General features: G+C 43.7%; 1 protein-coding gene across 2 annotated transcripts in view; it reads left to right on the top strand.

Moving 5' to 3' along the window:
- DENND5B (DENN domain containing 5B) overlaps window positions 1–15,711 on the top strand; it is a 120,629-nt gene extending 104,918 nt beyond the window's left edge. For both annotated transcript variants that reach the window (XM_064514604.1, XM_064514605.1), the window contains 9 exons: window positions 797–925; window positions 2,575–2,696; window positions 4,541–4,686; window positions 6,380–6,498; window positions 7,727–7,914; window positions 9,608–9,690; window positions 9,856–9,982; window positions 10,809–10,980; window positions 11,796–15,711. In XM_064514604.1, the coding sequence (XP_064370674.1) occupies window positions 797–925; window positions 2,575–2,696; window positions 4,541–4,686; window positions 6,380–6,498; window positions 7,727–7,914; window positions 9,608–9,690; window positions 9,856–9,982; window positions 10,809–10,980; window positions 11,796–11,979 (1,270 nt within the window). In that variant the 3' untranslated portion in view covers window positions 11,980–15,711. The remainder of the gene's footprint in view (window positions 1–796; window positions 926–2,574; window positions 2,697–4,540; window positions 4,687–6,379; window positions 6,499–7,726; window positions 7,915–9,607; window positions 9,691–9,855; window positions 9,983–10,808; window positions 10,981–11,795) is intronic.
- The last annotated feature ends 11,042 nt before the right edge of the window (window positions 15,712–26,753 follow it).

Below are 26,753 nucleotides of genomic sequence, written 5' to 3' on the forward strand. Positions count from 1 at the left end.
CCAAGGTAATGTTAAGTGTTTCTGGAGTGTGCCTGTCACTTGTTTTTTCTAATAATCCCCTTTTCCTAAGATTTCCCATCGCTGTTGTCATTGAGGGGTCTGTTAGAGCCTATGAGTTTCTAATCACTCTTATATTTAGACTTGTCGTCAGACTACAGTGGTTTGGGGAAACTCTTAAGATGCCTGTCCTTTGCCCTCGCAGATGTACCTGTTTGTGTTGGCATCTCGCGGGAGCTGCTGCAATGTAACAAGACCTCATGAGGTGGCTGCTTTTTTAGCAGTATAGGTAGCGTCTGTGGGGATGTCCACCCCAGGCAATGCAGCGATGCGCAGGCCTACACCACTCACTTGGTCACGCCAGTGCCGGGAGGCAGAGCAGCCGAGCGGTCCCGCAGGTGTGCATCATCGTATGTCCCAGCTGCAAGCGGCAGCGCCTGAGAAGGGCTGAATGGCACCATGTCCCCAGGCCAACTGGGGTCTCACGCCGCCGGGCAGGGTGCAGGGGCTGGGGGGGCTTGTCCGTGGTTAGGCTGGACTCAAGTCTTCTTCCTAAGCAGTACAGCTTTCTTTCTAGGGATCAGCTTCTCTAGAAATTGTTTTCACCCAGGTTTTTGGGTTTACCAGTAATCGCATGAACTTTCATCCCACTTCTTGGGAAGTGGGATTTGGCTCTGGCTGCCCTGCAGCAGCTCCTGTCAGCAGACGTTTCCCATCTCGGCTGCTGCGTCATTCTGGATGCTGCCACTCAGAGCACATAGGATTTTTGTGATTGATTTATTATTTCTCCCCATTTCAGGCATGTTCAGAACATGAGTGAGATAAAGACGGACGTGGGGCGAGCCCGAGCCTGGATTCGGCTTTCCCTGGAGAAGAAGCTTTTGTCTCAGCACCTGAAGCAGCTGCTTTCCAACCAGGCGCTCGCCAAGTAAGTCAGCCCTTGTTCTCAAAGCTTCTCCTTCACATCTTCAGGTGTTTCAAGTACTGTGGTTTCTGGCTAGACAGGATTGAACAGCAGAGCATGACTGATGAAGGAGGTACTGCCCACCCAGCAGGGCAGAAGTCTGCTAATCTGCATGGAAAACTAATTGCACTTTGAAGGGGAGGAGGGATTTGGTTTTGGTCAGGTCAGTGCATTTGATCCAATTCACTTTCCAGCCTTTCAATCGTTGTATCTTGTGCAAATGAAGCAGGAGGGGCAGGAATGCCCTGTTTCTCCTTTCTCCGAGCAGCTCCACATTAGGCTGGCTCAAGCGAATTGCAGGCCCTCGTCCTGACTGCGGACGAGCTGGGTTAGAGGCCAACCCTCCCACTCTCTTAGCTTTCCTACTTTTTCCTCCTTTTGCAAGCATATACACACAGGCACTTAAGGCTTGCTGTGGTCTGCCAGTGTAACTGCTTGTGGAGGTGTTCCCGGACTTCATCCCCTCACAGCAGTCCCTTTAGAAGAAACAAATCCTCTGAAAAGAAAATGTCCAAGCTGAAGCATGCAGCTTGTAGCAGAACTGGCTTTGTGATGATTTATGTGAATGATTACACCAGAAGCTAACAAATACTCAAATCTGCTAGTAGTAGGAGATGAGGTGATGTGATGGCTCTGTGCGCTGGTGTCTCAGAACCAAAGGAGTAGAGGGGTGGTACCTGGCACAGTTTGGCACTTTCTGTTTTTTGATGCCTGCTGTTTAGCTTTCTCTGTTGAAGGATGGAGTGGAAGGAAGATTAGGGTATTAGGCAAGCTTATTCCATGGTGGGTATGATAATGGGAAAGCCTGAATGGGCTTAAGTGAGGATGCTGTGTGTTGGCTCAGATCTGCTGTTGTGGGTAGTGCTAGTTTGTATCAGTGCTTTGATGCAACATAAACAAAACTGTTGCTTTAAAGAGATGAACTCCGTAGTCTAGTCAAGGCATCATGGAGTTCAGCACAGTCTGTGATACACATGCACGGCGTAGAGGGTAATGCTCAGACAGCCGATCAGATCTGGGCTCAGTGCTTGACATGACACTTGACCTAGCGCGGCACTGACTCAGGTGTGTCCATCTTTCAGAGCCATCACGGGACTGTCTGCATCACAAATGTGCCCTAAGTCTTCTATATATTTAGCATGGCACTTATTTTGTTGGGAAGGCCATTGCATTTAGACCTACTTGCATATCATATTTCCAACTACGCATAGGCTGGTGTTGCTGCAGGTGAATAAAGCTGGGAGTAGCCAACAGGGCTGAGGGGCTGACTTCTATGTGTGTGCTCTTGCACAGTCACATGCGTACGTTCCCTCCCCAGACATTTTTTAAAAGTCCAACTAATGTTGTTCTGTGCTAGTGGTCCTAGCCTGTGGATATGGGATAATCAGCATCTCTATCAGAGGTTGCATTTGTTAACTAAAAATGATTAGAAATGGAATTGGCATAAATAGGTCTATTTTTATTAGCTGCAGTGGGTTCCCAGCAGCTTATATTAGTTGAGAATCTCACTTTTCATGCTTCTGGTGAAGATCAACTCCTCATCTGGTGTTCTGAGACCTGCTAAGATGTGTGGTGCTTTCTCAATGAGACAGCAATGTATTTATTTCTATCAGGAAGCTTTACAAGCGTTATGCTTTTCTGCGCTGTGAAGAAGAACGGGAACAGTTTCTGTATCACCTACTCTCACTCAACGCAGTGGATTACTTCTGCTTCACAAGCGTCTTCACCACAATCAGTGAGTTGGAGAATCAATTTTACTGCCCTTGAATAAAAATTAATTGCTGTCATGATGTGTGTGAGAGGATATTGCTGTGCTGTTGTCTGACTAGCTGAGCCCTTATCTGGAAACCTTGGTTATAGCTGCTGGGATCGTCGGGGCTGGGTGTTGCTCTGGGAAACCAGCTGGAGTTCAATGTTGTGTGCGAGTGTTGTAGATAAGAGCGGAGGGGAGTAATCGGCAAAGAGTGCTGTAGCACTTACAGTTTTTCTTTCTGAGATGGTCCTCTTTCATCTTTCTTCTGAGAAAAGCCCACTACATCCTAATGCTTCTTTCCGGACGTCACTAAATGTACATCCTAGGAGCCTGCTCTCTGCAAACTGAGAAAGAGATGGAAGTCTTGGAGAATGAAATACAAGGCACTTTGTGCTGCCCTGTATATTTTTCATTTCTTCCTCTGCCATTAAATGTCCAAAAGATTTCCCTTCCTCCTCCTTTCTTACAAGAATGAGAGGAGAGATTGGATCAAAACCTGAACATGAATCTTATGTCCCTCCAACACTGGACGCTGCTGAGAAGGCAAGGCCCCATGAGATGACCTAATTTTTTGGATTGACTTTAGTTTTCATTTTCTTATCCATTTAGAGTAAAGTGAAACAAGCTATACTTGGTTGTCAGAATAGTCGCTCACTCTACTTTTCTCCCCTTAAAAATTAAATCCCCTCAGAACTAGCACAGTGCAAGGAGATTTATTCATCCTTGATTACCTTGTTTCTCTGGGGCATCCTGCTTGGCAGCTCTCCCCCGTAGGACAAGTACTTGGAGTTTTGAGATTTTTTTCCTGAGTGCAGTGTCATCATACTGCACATAAAATAAGCCAGCTTTTTTTTTTTTTTTTTTTTTTTTAATACAAAAGCATCTTTTTAAACATAAGGAAAAACAGTCTTCTAGTGCTAGCATACAATACCTCACAGTCAAATCCAAACTGGGGTGGGGGGCTGTTCCTGTTGTCTCAAGCAGATATGAATGGTGCAGGTTTAAAACAAAAAAAAAAATCCACAAAACAAAAAGGGGCTGGGAAATTTCACAGAGACACCTCAGATTTGAGGCTTTGGTCTGATTATGCCATTACCAGCCTTGCCAATATTTCTCATATTTCCAGTGCCCTGTATAACCTTCTGTGTGCCCCACTCTCACCATACAGGGGTGGCTTGACGCAGATGAGATTTATTCCCCCCCCCCCCCCTTTTTTTTCTCCACTGAACAAGAAGGTCACCCTTGCTTTGAGCGGCTTTCACTGCAAGGCAAATGCTTGCGCCCATCGCAAGTCTGCAGCACCACCTTGCGGCACCCGAGCCCAGCACGCTGCGCCCTGCTACCCCAGTGCCCGCGCCAAGCCGCGGCCTCGCTTGGGACCTCCTGGCCCAAAAGCCCCCGGTGGCCCGGGGACGGGCTCTCGCCGCAACCACTGCAGAGCTACGAGAGCCACCGTCTCCTAATGACAGATTTAAGAAGCAGCTGCCTGAAGGCCGCTCCTGTAGGTTGCTTGCAGAAATTAGTGTGTGTGGAAACAACCCAAAAGCGGCACTGCAGACCAGCTTTTTTTCTGTTTCGTAGCTGGCTGGCTGTCTAGACTGGGAATGCTGCTGTGACTCTCTGCGAGAGGAGAGCCTGCCTCCGCAGCAGGGCACTTTGTTGGTTTGTCTCAGCCTTTACGGACAGTACTGAGCAGGATTTTTACTTATAATGCTGCTGAGACATGGAACTCGTCTCCAAGGGAGAAGCATGGCTTACTCTATAAACTGTATTTACTGAAAAAAAATGGTCAAGACTAATTTTTTTTTCTCCTCTTCTGCTCTTAGTGATCCCATATAGGTCAGTGATAATCCCCATCAAAAAATTAAGCAATGCAATAACCACATCAAACCCATGGATTTGTGTTTCTGGAGAACTAGGAGATACAGGCATAATGCAGATTCCTAAAAACCACCTAGAAATGACGTTTGAGGTGAGTGCACTCTCATTCCGTTTTACTTCCACTATGGAACATGCTTCCAAATAAATATTTATTTGGTGAGGATTTATTATGTTAAGAACACAACATTTTACATTCTGTCCAGGTTTTCCAGGTTGCAGAACATTTTAAATAAAGCAGGAAAATAGGGCTGCCTGCCCCTCCTGTGGCAGAGGAAAATTCGTATGAGCACATAGCAAGGTTTCCTGCCGGCTCCACTGCTCTCCCTGTCCTGGCCCAAGCCTACTCTTCTCACCTCACTAGGCTATTTCCACTTCTCATTCCCTTCTAGGTCTCCTTGCCAGCTATTATTATTTTCATTTTCTGGATGCATTTCTGACTTCTAATTTCCTCCCTAGTTTCTATTCCCTTCAGTCTGTCCTCCCCACTGACCTCTACCCTGGCCCCTTTTCTAACATTTGGTCAGTCCCAAATTTCCTCTCCTCCAGCTCCCTGCTGGAGGTTGTTCCCGTCCTCCCAACTGGCCGGTCCAGCCCCCATACCCTGCAGCTTTCCAGCTCCAGGTGCAACCCTCTGCAAACCGTAGAGCTCCCATCCCCAGCAGGCTCTTTCTTCCCTACTTGCTGAAGTTTTTTCCTCTTTGCCTTGGGCTCCCGCCTGCACTCCCACCTCTGGGTTACAGCTCGGCTCTGCTCCAGCCCTGGTAAGGAGGGATTACCTGGGAGTATTTGCTGCTGAAATTGAAGTTGCATCTACTAAGCGTATGCAAACTGATCCAAAGCAAAACAAAATGTAAGCAGACTTTAATAGAGATGGATTTGGACAGGATCCCAACATAGGTGGATTTTGGCAGAGACAGGGAAGGTATTTTCTTGTTCAAAAGCTGTTTAGATATCAGTATTTTGTAGAAAAGATCTCAAGACTTCTAACAGGCAATATAACAGATGTTTTTTAAGGACTATGGTAATGCTATTCTGGAATACTCTTTTGGCTGAAGTTTTCCCAAAATATCAACTTGGGTAGCCACCCACTATGGAAAAAGTCAGCTTGAACTGCTTGTTTGCCAGTGTTAGAAGCAATGAAAACCAAGGTCTTGTAAGGGAACTGTTTAGGTGACGTTAATAGATGTTACTGCCAGCCCCACCTACAATTACATATTTCACTGGAATTCGCAGTCCCTTGTTTTCCTTGTGCCTGTCTCTTGGTGATCTTAAGCTTCTCATATTAGTGGTTTTCGTCTTGCCCCAAAATAGACAAATCGATCTTTGACAGTAATAAAGGATCTAGGGACTACTTCATAGTGTGGAGTGATTCCATCCTCGCAAAGGTCTGTATTACAGATGCTATTTTGAGAAGCTGTTTGTATTGAAGATTTGTTTCTTCTACAAAAGCACACCTTTTTATCACCGTAGCTCAGAAACTTGTAATTAACACAGAATTATTCAGGGTGAATTCTCACAACAAAGAATATATTCTCTTCACAAGATTTTAACAGGTTTATTTCAAGGTACTTCTTTTCTCCTGTCTTACCCCAAAACAGCAATTATTCTGTTTTCTCCTTTTTTTCCCAAGTTCTGTGCGTTTGGTTGAAAATGCCTGCTATATAAATCAAAGGAACCTGAATAAAAACATAAATTTGAGACCATCTATGTGCATGTGGTGGCGGGGAGGATGGAGGAGTGGTCTGTTGTTAGTTAAATATAGTAAAAAATGTTATTCATTTCAGTGCCAGAATTTAGGAAAAATGACGACTGTTCAGATTGGTCATGACAACTCAGGGCTATTAGCCAAGTGGCTGGTTGATTGTGTCATGGTCAGAAATGAAATAACGGGACATACATACAAGTAAGCAACAAGTTTCATCCATGTTCTATTTTTCTTTGTCTGAATTTCCTAGCAGTAGCTCAGATTTACCAAGAAAGCATTTGTCTTCTCCTTAACTGGGCAGAGCTATGATGGAAGAGGGTGGGCTGATTTGAGTACCAGAAGGGGTTGGGTTAGTTTACCGCACCCCCAGTTCTCTCATTTCAGAAGCCCTAGTTGAGGCCAAATAATCTGGATAAGTATTAGATGGGACTTGAATGTCAGATTTTCCTCATATCACTCTGAGATTGGACAGACTGTATGGATACTTTTGAAGTGATTCATATGTTTCTATCCAGTAATAAATCTCTTGATTTAAAATAGTGTGGTACAATTGTGCATAAATGAACTCTTTAAACCCCAAGAGCTGGAATGATAGTTTTGGGGAAAATCTTTGTTTTTTTTTAAAAAGGAGCCAATAAATGAAAGCCCTTCCATGCCTAAATATTCTAACAAATGTACAGAAATTTAGATTTCAAGAAAGCAAGAGGTTTTGATGACTTCTTAATCTTCTATTATGACTATATACTGTGTAGAAAAGATGTCCTAATTCTTCACTGGTTTTACAAAACATCTGGCTAAGCAGACTTAATTCTTTTCCTAAATGTGGACTTGGAAAATTACCATTCAGAGAGATGGTCTCTAGAGCTTGTGGTTGGCCACAGTGTATGGCAAAAAGCAGGAGGAAATGGGTACAAGCACTGGTAGTATGTGCATGTGCACCGGAGTTGATTGGGAGTTGACTGACACTGTGGATGAGGTCAAGAAGTAGAGCAACCACATGTGCGGTTTGGATATTAGATATGAGGATACATTACAGCTTCAGTTGGCTGGGGACTCTGGGGTTTTTTTGTTAATCATAAGCCTTTAAAGGCTCAATCAAGGTTGCAGATGAAGAATAACGCTAGCAGAAATCTAAATGTGGCCCATTAAATACATGTATAACATTTTCTGTGTCCAGTGCTTTCATACAAGCTTTGCATAGCTCTCTTTCCCTAAGAAGGAAGGCGAATGTAGTGTTTTCTGGTTTTGCCTTTTTAATAGCGTTGAGGTGAATACTGCCTGCTCAGTTCTGGTTTGTGAAAAGTTTTTGGCTACAGAGTATTTCCTGCCCATTAGCAGTGTTTATGGGTGGTAACTGTCCCGCTAGCTTTGAAATAGAGCTAGAACACGCGTCTGACCGAAGCGCTTGTGCTGGCTGGTCCGGCAGGTTTCCGTGCGGACGATGGCTGGGGAAGGGAGTCGACGACGGCAGTTTGGAGCGGATACTTATTGGAGAGCTGGTGTCCTCAACGTCCGACGAGGAGCTGGGAAAGCAGTGCCGTACCCCACCCCAGCAGAAGTCTCCTACCACAGCTCGCAGGTTGAGCATCACTTCCCTCACTGGGAAGAATACGAGTGAGTCCTTCCCTCTTCTCCCAGGATGCAGCAGTGAGTGACTGCAGAGAAATAGCCCCATTAACAGGAGAGCTCCCCACCGGAGCAAAGCTTGGTGGAGCAGGCAGTCACCCCCTGAAGGATGAGCTTGCTTCTGCCCCATCTCCATGTCCACAGCTTGCTCTGCGATCGTGCACCTTACCTCCCTGAATTTCCCCATGTGGCAGCTGAGAGAGAATAACCTCTTTCTCCTGGAGCACAGGGATACAAGATAGAGGAGGAGGAGGAAGCAGGGTTGGCCATAGCTAATACTGCTGAGATTCATGGGCTCTCTTTGCAGTCGGTGGGGAGACAGCCTCTCTGGAGGGCACTTCAGAGCCACAACCTGACGTGGATGCTCTGAGCTGCCTTTTGGAGGAGCCCTTCTCCAAAGGGAAACTGGAAGGATTGGTGTCCCTAGATGTCCCTAAAGTTATTTTTTGCAAGTAACTCCACCTGGCTATAACAGGGCATGGGGCTGTAGGGGCTGCATGGGACATTGTCAGCTCAAGCATGCAGATGAGCCCAGTATGGAGCCTGTTTGTAAATCTGTCTAGCTCTGGTAAAATTAGAAGTCATGACTACTAAAATGTTAAGCAAGGAAAGATTAGCCTCCAAGAGTAATGCAACATTTAAAAATTGTCATGGAATCACTGCAGCTCTCTACATGTGCAAGTCCATATTAGCTCAAGGCATAGGGCACCACAGCTACCTGCAGAGCATTTTTTTAGGTCTGAGAAAAGCAAAGCCCAATAATTCAATTGTCTTTTGAACCACACGAGAATGTATTTTAGACCTGCCAAAGACTGTGGCGGTCATCATCTATTAAAATGATACTGAATTACACCATACTTCCAAAATAACGATTGTAGAACAATCTCATGGTAACCTATGTATGTCTGAAAAACTAGAAAGAACTTATAGAAGAGCTATGAAAATGATTTGAGCTCTGGAAGTAGTCCGTTCAAAATGAGAGGAATTAAAAGCTCGATCTGTTTTATCAGAAAGCAAATGGGGAACTTGAAAACATTCTGCAGGCACCTGCATAGGAAGACCAATGGTTAAATAAATTAGGTGCAGGCGTAGCATGATTCAGTAGCAACATAAAGCTAAACCAAGTCACAGCAGAAATAGGGCATACATTTTAACATTGAAGATAACTTACACTTGGATCTATTCCAAGCATAGAAATATCATCAGCCTATAATCCCTCACACTGCTGTGATGACTAGACATGTCCCTAAAATACATACTTCTTGTGGCTCAATAAACCTTTTGGGTTCAAGCCAGGAATTCGTGGGTGCAAGGTTTTCTGGCCTGTGTCATATAGAAGTGTCGAATGGCTGGGCTGTAACCTTCCAGCCTGTGTCTCTTAGCGAAAGGATTGCTGTGCACTATGTGATGGGCAGGATATGATTAACTGAAATAAAATATTGATCAAGGCAGATCCTTGAGTTGTGAATTTTTAAGTGGGGCAATTTATTTAACTATTTCAAGATTGCTGATCACTTGCTTATAATTAAGGCTCAGGTTTACTCATGACAAATGATTCCATGAACTCTTCCCTGTTAAAGACACAGAATGTTTCCTGCAGTTCAAGCTATGTCATCGTGACAATTCAATGAATGTTTTAAAGTTGGTATCTTCCATTACTGTGCTCTCCATTGTTTTATAGAGCCTAATGCGGGACAGATCCAAGAGGGAATTGGAGAAGCTGTGAACAATATTGTGAAACATTTTCACAAACCAGAGAAAGAGGTACTTCCTATTTACTGTTACCTGCTTTGTATCTACAATGGATGTAAATATTTTTATAAACAGAAATGGAATTGAAGCACCTGTAGAGACTGTTAACCTTTAGATCTGAAGCTTCTGGCATATGAACAGAGCAAATTGTGCTTACAGCCTCTCCCTTTCCTGCAGAGAGGGAGCCTTACCATCCTGCTGTGTGGAGAAAATGGTCTGGTTGCAGCACTGGAGCAGGTCTTCCACCACGGATTCAAATCATCTCGCATTTTTCATAAGAACGTCTTCATCTGGGATTTCATAGGTAAGCAGTTATGTTGTTTGGAGGCAGAAGGAGAAGAAAGATGAGGGCAAAATAACTACTCATGCACAGACCTCAGGTCCTTATCAGTGAGGCTACCATCTGCTCCTGCTTATCAGTCACTCCAGGTTACTTAAAATGAATGAGAAACAAGATGGAAGATGAGAAATGATAAACTTTTTATAAAGGATGAATGTAGATCTGTGCAGAAATTTAAGAGCACTTCAAATTCTAGTCATTCACTGAAACATGAGTGCTTAAACAGGTGCTTTTCTGTCCAGAAAGAAGGCAGACTGGAGGCTGCAGCAGGGTAGCTACTGATGTGAGGGAGACGGTTGGGAAAGGGCAGGGAGTGGAAGGCTTAGATTTCTAGTTATTTATTTGGGAGAACTATCCTAATCACTGGACTAGTCTTCTGGTGATACTTATCTGTAGGCCTATGTTGCGGTAATGTAAAACGTACTTATTCTCGTAAAACATGCTCACAAGTTGAGATTCTTAGCCTGAGGGTAAGTTCTTATTCAGAAAAAATGAAAAATCACAGCTGATGGTATCACTTACAATTAAACCATTGACAGATGCTCTTGTTGTGGCTCATTGATGTTACATAGCTCTGTTACACATCAGTCAGTCTCCTGACCACTGCCGTGTAGCAGAGGTGGAGTTTTCCAACTACCTTTTATTTTTAGAATGAGGAAACTGTGTAAAAACTGTGCAATAGCTGTTGGCAGGCTATTTTTTTAAGGGCTCCCTTGTGCAATTCTATGTTGCAATAACTTTTAAAAGGCACTTTTTAGTCACTGGGTTCTGATTTTCTTTCTTACCACAGAAAAAGCCGTTGCTTATTTTGAAACCAGTGACCAGATTGGAGACGAGGAGGGTCTTTTGCTTCAGAGATCTTCGTGCAAATCCTTCTGTCATTATGTGGCTGCCATCAATACAGCTCCAAGGAACATTGGGAAGGATGGGAAATTCCAAATTCTGGTTTGCCTGGGGACTAGGTAACTAACTGTTCTTCATTATAAGTGTCCTCTTGCATTAGACTAGAAGAATACTTTACACCTTTATTATATACCTTTATTTTTCTATTTTAAGATATTTTATACCTGTCAGTTAACCAGCTCCTATTTTAGGTAGCTTTAATAGTAGACAGAAAATTGCAGCAAAGAAGCAGTAATAATACATGCCTAGTGTCTGAACCTCTAAGAATATTTTTGACTTTTTATAACTTCTAGCTTGACAGTCCTAGGTGTGAAATTTGTCTTGAAATTGTACGTTTGAAGTGTAGGCTTTGGGAATCCAGAGTTCCTTTACAAGAGCTGGTGCATTTCTAGATCCTCACTGAATCATTTTGCATATGAAAATGGGATGTCTGTTGTCATTTTGACAAAATGATAGTAGGTGAATCTTTCTGAATGCTTTCTGTCTTGGGCTGGGGGGTTGATTATATTTGGGGAGAAGGTGGTATATCTAGAAATAAGTACTGGTTTTATCTTGTCTGCTGAAACCCAGTTGGAAAACAGTCTTCTGGTTGTTTTTTTCCTGGGTTTTACTTTCCCTGTTACTGAATTCTTCAAGTTATTTGTCCATTTTTTTCTGATATCTTTCCATCTTCATTCCTGCAGTATGGTCAGTTATTTCTATCATATTTTACCAGCAAAATTAAGAGTCAGGATTACACAGGAAGCTTTTTTTTTTTTTTGTGCAAACACTGTGCATCACACACACAAAAGAAAGACTTGTGTTTTTAGAGAAGAATTTCAGTTTGAGATCTGTTGTCCTTTGTGCTAAAATAATTCCTTTTGTGCCTTTGCAGGGACCACTTGTTGCCCCAGTGGATCCCGCTGCTGGCGGAGTGCCCGCCCATCACCCGGATGTACGAGGAGAACGCCCTTCTGCGGGACCGCATGACTGTCAACTCCCTTATCCGGGTCTTACAGACATTGCAAGATTTCAACATTGTCCTAGAAGGGTCACTCATTAAAGGAGTGGATGTTTAGGGCAGCTCTGCCGAGAACTTCGTTACTCCTTTCCCGAGCAAGCGAGCTGCAACCGGAGACCTGTTGGGACTTGAACGCAGTGGTAGTGCACCACTGTAAGGCAAAGCTGCCTACTGGAGCATGAGCAGGGAAGCCCCGTTGATGCCAGATCAGGACTGTCCTCTGAAGCTGCAAAAAGCTGAAATGCAGTATTGTAGTTTATTTGAAACAGAAATTTAGTATAAAATAGAGTATTTTCATGTGTTAGATGTGTGTAAATATGCTATCTTCTTGAAGAAATTATATTGCTCTAAGAAAATTTTCTTAGACTGAATGTTCTTGTTCTGGATATGAGTAGCTTAAGCCCTGGGGGAAGGACTGGGGGGAGGGAAGGACCAAGGCGGAAAGGGATGCCGCTACTTGCTTGCGAGGAAGAAGCCAATCAATGTGTAAATACAGTGCAAACTCAGCAGGGCTTTTTTCAGGTATCGCAAATGAGTACAGCAAATATCTGTATGTAGCTGTTGTGATCGTCTCACTCTTGGAAATCTTGTAAGCATATGCCGTTTGCCCTACTGTACATGATCTCCCTTTGGGTTTTTTTGTTTGTTTGTTCGAAGACCCAACCTTTTCCACGCACGGAAGTTGTGAGTCGTCATTTTTTTCTGTAAGGTCTTTTGTATCACTTCTAGTGATCTCCAGAGGGGAGACAAGTGTTGAAAGGCTGAAACACTGGAGACAGGAACTGGTGAGCCTCAGAGCCCAAGAGGCTCCTGTTCAAGTTGCGCAGCCGCAGCTGGAGGTGGGGGAACGACGGTGGGCTCCTTGGTTTGTCCCTCCCCTGCCTACGTATTCTGATGACCCCTCCTCACATCCCCCCTACACCAGTTTGTGTTGTGGATGACTTTTTTTCTTAATTTGTTTCCCACGTTGAGGAATTTGGTTCGTGAGATGTACCAAATTCTTGCTGTACTTGAGAAGAATCATTGCTGTAGAGCCACAAACACCGATGTTGCTGTGCTACTGAACTATCTCAGCTGGTTTTGAAATGCTGACAGGTTACTAGTCTTCCTGTATCCCACAGAACACGTGTTCCTAGGAAATACAGGATCTTTGATTACTACTTTTTCTTTTTTTTTTCTTTTCTAATCATCCAGCTACAAAACAAGAATGAAGTAAAAGGAGGGGGGAAAATAAATCCTACTTTGGTAGTTTGAGGCTCCTCTCCCACAGTCCTTCCAGTTAATGTGTTAGAGATACAATACATTTATGTACATCCAGGTCTTGAAGAGAAACTGGGAAGTGGTGAAATCCTGTACACTAAAAATGAACAGCAGATTCCATTAAAATCAACTTGTGGATACCATGCAGCAAATACGAGGTATATTTTCCTTTCTTGTAGATGGGAGTTGAAGAGGTCGGAAGGCATAGTTAGCTTCATTTGTTTTTAGTTTTCAAAGGTTAGTTTAGATAGGTGTATTTTTGCTTTCACTTGTTTATTCCCTTTGATCTTGGCTAATTCTTCAGTGGATGTGGACATCTCACTGCTATAACTGTCAGCTGTGGCTTGCAAAGGCCCTTATTTGGTACTGTAAGTGTATTGCCCTGCGCTTTGTTCTCAAATGGCAATAGAAAAGATTTTGGAGTGCTGGGCAATAGTACATCTCTGTATGGTATGCACATAATGGAAAGAGGGATGAGAGCTAAGGCAAAGGAAAGAGGATTCAAATTAGGGTTAGCTTTCTCATTTGCCTGTTGTCCAGCTCCTTCGCTTTCCTGTGGTCCTTCTGCTGTACAGTTCTTATAAGAGCACTCATGTTGGTGTCAAGGTTTTGGATCATGTTCCTGTCTGGAAGAAAATTCTTATTGTGGCCCAATGTCTTTAGAAGGGAAAGCGCTTGCACTTCCTTAAACTGATTAAACTCATCCCAAATACCACAGGCAGCACTGCAGGGTCACTGCTGGGGTTGTGAGTTGTGAGTGACTAATGTAAAGGCTGTGAATGGTGTAATGAGTTTGTAGCCAGAGCTCGTGGCTGCGTGACCTCTCCCTCATGTGTCCAGAGCAGTGGAGCTTGAGGTATTAGGTTTTTTGAGAGGCCAGGCAAGTCTGCCTAAAGTCAGCAGAAGATGCATGGCAAACCTTCATCAGCAATTGAAAATGCGTTCCTAGTGCTTTACTTTATCAATAAATTATACATTTAGTACCAGAAAGCATATGGCAGCATTATTTGGTAATGACTGCTTAGGACGTTTTGCTTTCTATCACTTACAATTCAGGCATTCTGTGTCTAATAGCTGCTATACACGATTTCCTCACACCCAGCCCAGTCTAAGTGACTTTCATTTTACTGAGATAATAACCTCTTCAGTCACTGGATTTCTTTGCAGCAGCATTTGCATCTGCTAGCTGAATGCATTTTCCTTCTTCTCAAAATAAATTTATGACTTAAGCATTCATAGCATTCACCCAACATGACACAGTTTAAGTGCAAGCAGGATAAAGTAAAAACGTGGTCCTCTCTAAAGGTCAAGCACAGATGAATAAATCATATACACAGAAGGCAATAATGTCTTAAAGTCTTTTCAAAGAGCAAGTCAAAAAAGTTAAAAGAGTAAGTCAAAACCTGCAAAATTTGAAATTTCAAAATAGGGACTTCCTCCATTTCAAACTAGATTAAGGAACCTTTAGTACTTAACTTTAAACAACTTCACATCAGCTTTTTTAGCAAGTGTAGACTTGTTTGTTTTTGTCAGGTTTCACATCATATTAATGATTCAATAAAAATGACGTATGTCTAATGTTTCCTTGTAGGCAATAAAGCACCCTAAGGTGTGTTGAAAGGGGCACAGCTGAGTACCTCTGACTCATAGAAGAATAGTTATTTGACAACCTTGGGAGTATGGTTCTTTGTAGTGAATTTCTATTCTTTCTTTCTTTCTTTCTTTCATTCTTTCTTTTTTCTTTTTTTTTTTTTTTTTTTGTAGACTACTTTTGTTTATTGGAAACTGTGAGTTTTTTTCCTGTGAGGTTTACAGAAATCATTCTGTCCACTAGAATGGCGAGAAACCCATCAGGATTCTTCTAAGCTGACACAGTTTTTACTTCAGTGTTAAAGCACCTTCATTGGTTGAGAAAGGGAATCTTGGAAAAGACCAAAGCACTCTGCTTTTACAAAGTTTCCTACCCAGTATCTGTGTGCGCAAATGTTGCAGTTTGCATAGTCCTGTTTTGCTAACATTCAATATAACTTGAAAGAGTCAGAGAATCAAATGTCTCACTGTGTACAAAACGTGTATTTATAATTCTCTGAAACTAATGAAACTGTATTGTTTAGTGAAAACTCTACTCATGTTTGTTTTGGGCTGGCATGTGTAATTAGATATCATTGTTCAAAACTATCTTTTTAAAATAGTTGTGCAAAGGCATGTTTGAGGAAATTCCTTCTTTCAATCAAATGAAGGTGTGCATCTTAAGGGGAAATACCATATGTTACACTTGAAATGTACAAATGTGCCCTGTATAGCTCAAAATGACCCTAAATGTCTCCATTACTTATATTTTTGTCTTTACATTATTACTAACTGAATAAGAACTGGATTATTTTCAAGAAGATGACATTAGTAAAGTATTGTTATATCAAGCACTTTAACATACATATCACAAACTGACATGGGTTTTTTCAGGTTTTGAAGTACATTGAAATACAGCTTTTCATGCTATGTCCTTTACAAATAAAAACTGTGAGAATAACAGCTCGTGTCGCTTTCTCCTTGCAGAACGGGAACCAAAAGATCCGAGTCACAAGCCGAAGGGCTAAGCTAAAGTGGGAGCCTGTGTTTCACAAATGGGATGAGCTGAACGAACCTGTTCCCGATATCGGCAACTCGCTGCAGCAGTAACTCTGAATATCTCCCTGTCTGTCTCCCCCAATGCAAAAGTCTGACTACACTGAGCTTGCCCAACTCCTCATTTTTTAAGGCTTAGGTGGAGAGCTGGGCTGAAAGGGAGGACTTGGGAGCACAGCGAGGCTTAGCTCTTAGGCAGGTTTTTGCTTGGTAGCCTAGGCTGCTCTCCCGTAACATCTGAGGTGCACGGGGAGGAGAGGGGACAGGGGCTGGGTCTGTTAGCAGCAAAGCCAGAAGCGCTGGGATTAACTGCATCTGAGGATCTCTTTCCTCTCTGCAGCTGGTTTGCTCTGATCCTTAAACTTGGGCTTAAAAAGCTTGAATGAAACTTTTGCCATCCAGTCTGTTAATTAACACGTGCTATAGTAAAAGAGGTTGGTACAGAAGAAGAGATAAGGGTGTTAGCAACAACAAAAATGCAAAAGATTGGTAGTTAAATGGCCGTCCTTAGTAATTAAAGGGTTTTCTGAGCTGGACTGAATTTTCAGAAATTCCCCCCCACCCTGTCTCCCCCAGCTCTGTCTTTGCTCAAATTGACAAAAATATGAGCATTTTTGAAAACTGCACATTTAAAATGCATTTACCCAAATGTATGTATATGCAGCATGTGGGAGAGGGGGTCATTCATTTTAACTCTTGGTTTTGAAAATGAGAAAAATCTCAGAGGATGATCGAAAGTTTCAGGCGCTGAGTCTCTATATGTGGGAAACCTCAAATACATCATTGGATGATGCACATTTTTCAACAGTGTAATACCACAGTTACAGGCTCCCGTAAATGTGAATAAAATCAATAGAGCTCGTTGCTGACAAATTTTGAAAGGAGTGACCATGCTTCATTTCCTTACTAAATATATTAGGCTTAAGTATCTAAACTAGACATAGTGGAGTCTGATTGGCTTCCTGAAGACAGTAAATACTTTAAGTAAAGCAGGACTAAACTTGTCCAGACGAGGAAGTACAAATAACTTCCCCTTCAATATACTGTCATTGATGCAACCTGGAAATACTCCAGTGCTTTCTGCCAAGCGTACATAGAAGAAAACTAAGAAAACTTGCACAGGTAGGAGCCAAAATTGTTTGCTGATCTGGTTTGTTCTTTTCCTCATTTCAGGTAAGTTTGTTAGAACAAATTGTGCTCCAGAGAGTAGCTACTTCTCCATCTGTCACCCCATCCGCTCAAAAATTGAGGCTCTTGCCGGTGCAGCCAGGGAGCATTTCACTGCAGGCATTGGTATGTCCTCCCCTGCTATTCCATCAGACACATATCATTTTAAGCGGGTTTGAGCTGAGGGGAGGATGCGAAGACAATGGGAAAATCTCTGTATCAGTTTGCTATGAAGTGGCTGGTTATGGTAAACTAACTGCCTAAACCATTGACAAGCTGATTTGTCACTGAAAAGCTACTGTTCTGCAGGAGGGTTTGACACCTTAATGGGCCCATCTGTATTCTGCTGCAGACCTCGCAGGGCATCTCGGCTCCTCGAGAAGAGCTTACTCTGTCAGAAGACAATGCGGTAGCCAGACAAATTATTTTCTCCTTTAACCAAGCCCACCTTTGTCTGAAACAAAGAGAAAAAAGCAACCAACCAATAACAACAAAAAAACCCTGGCGCTTATATGCAGTATATTTCCCCAGAAATGTTGCTGTAGTGGTCCTGGTTGCTATGTGATCAAATGACAGCCTTGATAGCATTCAGTAATTGATTCAGTGGGAGTCATAAATGTAAAATAATTATGGTTTGTATCAGAGAGGCTCAAGTATTCCCAAGAGTTACTCTAACATTAGTAGATCAATATGATGTTGTTCCTGCTGCTTGTAGTGGATATCCAAGACTTGTGCAAGTCTACTTGTGTCATGCAAGGGGTAAACGTAGAAGATATCCAAAAAGTCTGGTTTTGTCTCTTCGTGGAAAGTAACTGTCCTCCCCTTCGTACAGGTGCCTTAGTCCTATATGAGCCTTTCCCTGTATGATCCATTTACTCTTAGATCTGATAAGAACAGTGAGTTAAAATGGGTCAATCATGGAGCGATCTGTACCCCAACCTCAAGTGTTCAAGTCATGTTGTAGGGTAAGTACTGAACAACCAAACATGGTGAATGAACAATGCAGTTATATTTACAAAGTGCATTCGGCAGGACTGTGCAGCAGATTTAATTCCCAAGGAGCTCAGCTGCTTATCACAGAGCATCTATTCTCCCTGTGAGAGGCAGGCATGGAGAATACAAGAGACAACCCAATGCTCACACTGCTTGTTCAGTGCCAGGCTCCCTCCCGCTCCCACGGCTGGCAGACACAAGGCTAGGCTAAAATAAAATTAAACTTCTCCCTCGATAGCAGCCAGCTGTTGGGTTTGGTGCTCTGCAGTCCTTGCATTCTCCTGCTCCCAAAGAGAGGTTTTCACAATGGCTAGTATCAGCCTAGGAAAGCCATTTTTCTTACACTGCCTCTGCAGTACAGAGGAGAAAAGTTGGGCTGCTTCAATAGGCTTTAAGAAGAGAAACCTAACTTGGCTACTTTTAACTATGTCTAGAGAAGTCCAGCAGAGGCAGTCTGAGGAGGCTAAGCTAACATTAATCTTTATGAATATCCCCTTCAGCATCATACTTCCATACTGAGTTCATTTCTTCAAAGCCATGGTGGATCTAAATGATGCATTAGCATGTTCTCTGCACATCAAAAAAATAAGAGTTTACAGACAGCGAAATGTAAGGGTGGTCAGTGGCTGAGTTAGAGATATTTTTTTACAATATATTAACACTTTAGATATGAAGACAAATTCTTTATTCCTCTTACACAGGCACCAGATAAAAACTAGAAAATGTTGCTTCAATTCCTAGGTCTCTCTGACTTCCACTGAGACTTTTAAGCAACTTGCTTACAGGATATTCCATTTTGCAGCCAGAGAGCTGAGGTACAGCATGAGCAAGGGGCTTCATTTTGGCTGCTGTTTGCCTCACCAGTCTAGGCAGTTCAGCCTTTAGATTAGTAACTGCTCATCCCCAGGGTCCACTGATGTGTGACTGAGAGAAATTTTCAGTGTTGCTGTGACGTAAGTACCTTGAGGTCTCATCTGTGGTTAATTCCAGTTGAAAGGCATCTCTAAAACCTGTTGATTTGTGGTATGTGGGCATGTGTAAGTCTGCCTAGCTGTGTATGGTTAGAGAGTTTCCTAATTGTTAGAGCAGAAGAACAAGCTTTCTTCATACAAAGCTATAATACAGTGATTATGATTGCTATCTGCAATGAGATTAAGCATTACAAAAATGGATAGAAACACATGCTTGGCCATTGCAGATTCCCCACCAAAGTGCAGGGAGAGAAAATAGATGGTATGCAAGAGCAAATCTGCCCAGCTTTTCACCTCTGGTCCAAAGCTTTTCTAGGAGGTTCCAGCCATCCTTAAGGTCACTTCAGAAACTGGCTGCTGGGAGGAGGCAAGCTGCCAATACCAAGAAGCAGTAGTTACCTTCAGGTGGAGGTAACAGGGATTTCCACAAGCTTAGTTTTTCCTGGGCTGTTTTTTTAAGTCTTTTGAGAACAAAATGGGAGACCTCTTTGCTGTGTGTGGCTACATTAGGTTAAGCCTAGCTCCTCTCTCTCTCACCCATAGCATGTACCTGTTCATCATAAGTCCGAACAGATGATCAATACTATCAGGAAATGAATGGTGGAAGGTATTTTAAGTGCTATAATAGATTTCCAATAATGGTCAGAATACACAAAATATAATTAAGGTTCATCTTCATTTTTTAAAAAAGAAAAAAAGCATGGAATTAACTTCAAATGAGCTGGGATGTCAGCCCAAAGGCTGTGCTCCTGTACTTGAGATAGCTGTGAGCTCTTGCATTAAGCCTCTTTAGCATATTTCTTCTGATCAGTGTTCTCACCTGAATTAACTTTACCTGTTTTGCATGTGTGCAGCTTTTGAACTGTCATTCCCTGATGAGATAAATGTGACGTGCTCTAAATCAGATTGTGTAATAAGAATGGCTTGGAATCAGTGTGGTTATTGGTTTGCCTGAGATTTAACCCTCTTGCAGATGGTCTGTGGCTCCTGACTGTATAAACAGTACGAAGGTGGCAGAGAGTGGGTGTGGTGCACAGGACATTTTTTCCTCCCTATATAAAAACAACTTTTAGAAAAACTGCAGTCAGGGAACTTCAGTGAAAACACCACTCAGTGGCTCTACCCAGCTTTCATGTTCTGAAAGCTGTGGAAAAGGTTTCCATTCGTGGTAATGGGAACACAGGAGAAACTTTCAGACCAGAGAACCTATTTAATTCATCCTCTGAATGGACTTTATTACACCAGAATTCAGACGTCAGCACAAATTTGTGCTAGGCAGGGGTCGTGTGGCTAGCTCTGATGAGTGAGAAATAGGATATCTGTTCCAGGCTTAGTCATTTCTGTTTAACTGGTACAACACGGAGAAGTGAGGAATGAACAAGTATAGAAGAGCCATGAACTATCCTACCTTTATTTCACATATGTGTCCTAGGAGGTGCAAATACAACTTGGTCCACCATGGCAATCATATCTTGGCCTTGCTGAAGTCAGTGGAATTTCCTAAAAATCAAAGAGCTTAGATAAGCACTGTAGTCTGCTAATCTATTAGTCTGTGCACAGAAAAGGAGCAGCTCTTGAATGGGAAAATAGTAAAGTGATTATTGTTGCCTCAACACTTGATGTTTATTAAGCCAGTCCTACTCTTATGCATTAGAGTTTGCTTCTAGGTGATTTCAGCATTTTGAGCACAAATTGCCACCTCTTCCTCCTCTGTGCTGTGCTTATCTCTGTGAAGGGCCAGGCTTGTGCTAATAGAGATATTTGAGAGCCCTCTGCTCATCTCTTTAGTTACAGATTGACAGCCCGTAAGAGAGCAGTGGCAATACGCTGTGTCTGGCAAGTGGGAGATTGACTGTAAAGACTTCTGGAGTATCGGCTCTGAGTAGAGTTGTGAACAACATGTTTTGTCTTATTGATAACTGCAGGATGTACTGGATAGATCCTATGCGGGCCAGCATCCCAAAGTATACTTCTGTGGGCAAAAGTGAGACCTCATTTTCCACGGTAGAGGCCAGAGCTGGTGGCAGCACAAGGAAACAGCGAAGGCATGCCCTTCGTCTCCCTCCCATAGCCTGCTCCACCCTTTAGTTACTTCACTGGCCAGAGCCTGGATGTCCCATCCTTTTTATTTACACTCAGCCAAATGAAGCTTTCTCTTGACATTGAAAGTTAAATCTGTTTGCGATGGGCCCAGCTCCTGCACATGGCCAGAGCGTCGCTAAGCATTTATCACAAAATGGTGCTGGGGTGCTGGCAGTCTTCCCAAGAGCTTCTCCTATCACCTTGCCCCCCTCCGGCGCAGCCCAGGGTGCCCACGCTCTCCGCAGTGCCCGCAAGGCTAGGCAGAGCTGTTGGGTGAGGCCCCTCCTCAAAGAGCTTCCAGGGATGTCCCCCTTCCCCTCGGACCTTGGTCCTTTCAGGTTTCCAAAGCAGGAGGATGCTGAGCAACTTCTGCTTTTGTGGTGAGAATAGTGGTTAGGAAGGGAAGGAGAAGGAAGCTGCAGTTTGCAGCAGCAAGAGAAGGAAGGAACAAGCCCGTAGTTCATTGAAGCAGTTCTTGGCAGGAGGCGTTTCCATCCAAGGACCTCCCCTGATGGTCCTCCAAAGTATTGCATGGGGGGGGAAGGCAGGAGGGCTCAGGCTCACTTTCCCCCCCGCCCAGGTCTAAAGAGACTTTCTGCCTCTGGCTTAAGCAATGAATCAGATAAGGAAAAACTGTTGAAGACTCCATGCAGAACACAGACTGTAGTGTCTTAATCGATTTCCCCCCCTTTCAAAAAATACTTGCCTGCAAGGGCCTGTCCTATTTTTTTCCTTGTTTTAGCTTTGTTGGCACGGGAGCCATGGGTAAGGAGCTGGGAGATGATGGTAGCAGGTCTGTTTGTGTCTGTATAATCACTCATGGCTCTCTTCCTCAGCTAATTAAAACCCAAACCCCTCTGGCTACCCCAAAAAATGTAAATAGCGCTTATTAAAACATTGTTTGTGGTATAACCAGTACCCAAGTTACAGAAAGACTGTTATGAAATGGGATTTTGCTTGTAAAGAAGTGGATGGCTACAAATCAAGTGAATGCCATGCTTTGTTCGTGAAAGCATTAAACTGGGGACAAACAGAAGTGTGTCCAATTAAAAATGCATGAAATACACAAAGACAAACAGCTGGCAGGGATCAAAGCTGTCTGAACACCTTCCTAGTGTGCTTTGCCTATCTCTGTGTTTAGCACCGATCTCAGGGTGTGGGATATGCAGCAAGAGCTTTCCAAGGCCATCCTGTTCTTAGCACATGTAGCAAGGAAATAAGAAGGCAAAACACATTAAAGCGAGAGAATAAAGTTTTGATGAGACAGAAGCAGTGGTTGTTTTTAAACCTCTGGCTAAACACACAATGTGTGTTCAAGAGGAGATTGATCGTAATGTAAAATAAAGGGATAAAAAGTGAATGTGAAGCTGATAGCAGGGCTGAGTCCAAAATAAGAGCACACAGCTTCCGTGTCTTCACATTTATATCAAAAACCAAGCATGTTTTGTATAAGCACAGAATGAACCCTTAGGGCAAAACAAGCAAGTGAAGCTTCTTGGTTGCTCCATAGACCTGATAAGGATGTTACAGAATATGCCTGATTTAATTCTTCTCAAACTGTGGCAATGTAAGTCTGGCATGAAAGGACTCACTCCAACTTCTGAGTACTCTAATCAGAGTCAGTGAAACCTTTAAAAGTGAGTTTAAGAGTAACTAAATGAAGAATTCTGTGGAATTGTGTGAATATTTAAAGCCAAATGTATACTTTAGCCTTTGCTGAGCTGAACAGCCTAGGCTGGAGTTTGACAGTTTTAAGTAAGTCCTCCATTCCTGAAATGGAAATCATGGGGAAATGGATAGAGGTTATTTTGCTTTTATGTAAATCTGTACAGATAAGCATGGCTCACCATAAAAGTTGCATTTTAACTATGTTGTCTTATTCTTGTTGGGTTCTTAGATTTGCAGTTTTTAACTTCTACTCAGCATGAATAATGCCAAACTCTCAGATCTGACGTATGCTCAAATTTATATTTAAATATTTGCAACTAATCTAGCTGTGCTAGAATAAATTAACCTCTCTGTTCTTTACCAAAATGCAACTCTGGCCAGAAAGTAAGTGTTGGCCGTTCCACACCTCCCAAAGAATCTGCTGGAGTTAAACTATTTTGCATTTGTACGTGGAGCAGTCTTGCTGATCCCAACAGCTATCCGACAGGATGAATCCAAACAGAGCTGCCATGCCAAGGAAGTGGAGTGAAAGAAGTGGGATGACCAGTTATTGAAGATGTAAAATGAAAAAATGTGGGAAGGCAGTGCAGGGTCAAAATAAAAAGTAAGAGGAGGCAATCTGAGCAGAAAGGCTCTTCTGGTCTGCAAAGAAACAGACTCAGTAGGCAGCAGCTGAGGGGGCTTGTGAGCAAAACAGCAAATGGAAGCAATCACCAAAGCACGAGGAATTCACCTCATCCTCCTTGAGTGTCGCCCTCCAAGGCCTGACATACCCCTGGCCCATCTTGGCTAATGCCAGAAAGAAGCTGATGGACGTTTCTTGAGATCTGGGAGGGCCACGGATGGGCAGTGCGTGAATGACTGGGGGAAAGCAGAGCCAAGCCTCTCCAAGGCAGCAGAGTGGCCACAGCTGTGGTGCGCTGAGCATGGACCTCACCTGCCCGGGTGGGAGAGGGGCTGGGAGTCCCCACAAGCTGCTCCAGCCTGTTCAAGCGCACGGCTCTGCGGAGGAACCGCCAACTAATGCTGCCAGTGAACTGTTCTGTCAAGCTGAAATAAAACCTTTCCCATCTGATCAAAGGTCCTGCCATCTCGTATTAAGGTGGGATATGCGAGTTGTGCAGTCAATCTCATGGCGCAGCCTGGAGACCAAGCGTGTGGATAGCCTTAGGCCAGCCTGCCTTCGCAGAGGTGGCTGGGGAGCCTGTCAAGGGCAGAGGCATACAAGCGGACAGCCAGCACTCTCCCAGGACATCCTTAAGGTGAAAGGGGCAGGGGGAAATAAGGTTTTTATCTTCAGCACACCCAGAAAGGAATACGAGATGTGCAAGAGTTGCGGGGGGCCACCTGGTTTTGCTGACTGGTGTAGGAGACCTAGTGGAACTGGAAGGCCCCAGCTTTCTAGGGCTTCATGGCAGCTGCTCTACACCAGGGCCTTGAGAAAGAGATCTTTACGCAGTGGCTACAACAGCCCATCTTCCCGACTCTGATAAAATGCCAGCCGCTCAATAAAGCCTGGAGAGACCCCTCCAGATCAGAGGCTTGGAAGCAAAATGCTGGGCTTGTGGGTTTGGGGCTGTGCAGAAACAGCACAAGAGCTGTAGGAAATCTAGGGAGAGGTCTCCTGCCACCTCTGGGCTCTGAAAAGGGAGGTCAGAAGATGGTGACAGCAGTAGCGCACCACTGAAAGGAGAGTGTACCAGCCGCAACTTCCTAACTGCTCAGTAGGAGTAAGATTTGACAAAATCTCCCAGATCGAGGGAGTGAGAGAGAAGGACTTTACTGGGAATCCTCCCCCATGGGATGAATTTTAGCACCAGAGACAAGGTGACTTGATCCAGCAGGTCCCTGGCGGTCCAGCAGCTTAGAAGAGGGGAGGAAGGAGCCCTTGGGGAAGGCAAGGCATAGGCCATAGCATAACAAATCAGCAACACCTACAGCTGCCAAAGACACTACCTGGCAAAGGCCTCAAGGGAACAAAGCAGTGCCAGGAGGGCAGACAGAGTACTAGAGCTTTCTCGCTCCTACTGGGCTGGAGCATGAGTCAAAACCTCAGCAGAGGCAGGTGCAGCTGGAGGAGGAAGCCAGAGGCCTGGCTGTGGGAAAGAAGAGTTTGTCATGGCTTTCGGTGCTGTGTTGTGCAGCTGTAGTGCAATGAGTCACAACTGAGTGCAGCAGAGATCACATAAACATGTTGATAGAGGTGGCAGTGGAGCCACAGCAGCCCCTCCAAGCAGCAGGAGAGGACTGGGGTGAGGACTTAAATTATGTATTTTCCCCAGTGGATGAGCAGTGGTGCAGCATGTAAGTGAGCCTGTTTGAAATGCAAAGGTAATTGTGGATGTAAGAGTCTGCCTTGATGATAAGTGACTAAGCAGGGGTCTCATGTGCTTCAGCTCTTTGGGAATCTGGAGGTGTAACTGCACCTGAGATACCAGCCATGAGCTCAGCCCACAGTGAACAGATGTGCAGTCTTAGCCAGAAAGGTTACTCTGCCACCAAAGTCAGAGCCACACACACCCCACTCTACATTTGAAATAAGAGCCTGTAGCAGAGCTAGCATCATTTCACAACTGAGCTGACTGTCTTGAGGGCATAGGAAGAAGAAGGATTTCTTATGTGAAGAACTCCCTTTTTCCTCTTACCCATTTGTTTTCATTCTGCTCACCACAACATGACACTGTCTGTCATGAGGACAATCAATAGCACAGTCCAGATTTGTTCTTAGCTGAAAAGGCCAGTGCCCAAACCCTTAGTATAAAAAGCTTATGTAAAGTTTCTTTCCTTTAAATGGTGGTCACATACATTATTGCAGAGGGAGGTGCTGCTCTGACACTGGCTACCAAGTGGGAGATGAGAGGAGAATGGCAGTCCTCCAGCTGTGAGCTTTTTGGTTTGGGCTTCTGTTGTTGGCCCCACAGGCTGATTCAGCTTCATGTCATTCATTTTGAATAGGAAGCATTTACCCACGCACCGTATCAAAATCTCCAACCCAGTAGCAGACAGCTAGCATCAGTCTCAGTGGTACTGACAAACACTAAGTCTACCTACATATTTAAGAGGCCATTTCTGCTCCCTACCTTTTGAATGGTCTGCAGGATTTGTGCAGTAGGTAAATGTGAACCTATATACTCCTATGGTTGGATGCAAATTATTCGTGAAGAGTTTGGAAAAATTAAAGGTGAGAATAGGTGTGTTAGGACTGATTTGCTCTGAATAGTCTAGGAGTTCATCACATTGAATGACTTCAGGTTAAGTTACTTGTCCTAAAGTGGCAAATCCACAGCCACAAACATCCTACTGAGTCAACCATTTTGCCATCTTATGAGCAGACCACAGCCAAAGATATTATCGTACCCCATTGTGAAACCAAGAATCTCACTTTCTGCCTTGTTTTACCATTGAAAGCTGGTCCAAAATGCTGCTTTTTGGTCTGAATCCCGCCCTATCTAGTGCTCGGCACTTGCACTGCAGCCAACAGGAGTCTGTACCGAGCAGGTACATGCTCGTGGAGATGTTATGCAGCCCCGAAGCAATACCAGGTAATAGTTATCAGCTAGTTTTGCTCTATCACATGCAATTTCTGTCACATCCTAAGCATTCTGCCCTGGTGGATAGTATGGGATGTAAAAGCTGGCAAGTTTTATGCCATTCTTAGTAAGCTATAGTTGAACATCTGATACAATCTAGACCAGGTGTTTTTCAGCAAGTCAAAGCAGTCTCCAGTTCCTTAGCAGAGAATAACTGGAATGTGCTTAGCTTGCTCTGCAGCAGAGCCAGTCTGCACCAGTATGAATACTGCTTTATTCCTTCTTCAAAAGCTAATCCTTATTGGCTTTAGCCATGTGGTAATGCTGGTTGGGGACACCTCACAACCTTATAGCAAGGGGCAGTCCCCTATGCCAGTTCCAGCTGCCTGATAAGAGATCAGGTTTTCTTTCTGGGTGCAGTGATGCAATTTGCTTTCCTGAGACAAGAGATTCTTCACTCTCCGTCAGAAGCTGTGCACATTTCTATAGCTCTTCTGACAGTTACATGGATTGGATGTGGTAATTCACTTGAAGAA

This window comes from Dromaius novaehollandiae, chromosome 1, assembly GCF_036370855.1.
Source record: "Dromaius novaehollandiae isolate bDroNov1 chromosome 1, bDroNov1.hap1, whole genome shotgun sequence".
Taxonomy (NCBI): domain Eukaryota; kingdom Metazoa; phylum Chordata; class Aves; order Casuariiformes; family Dromaiidae; genus Dromaius; species Dromaius novaehollandiae.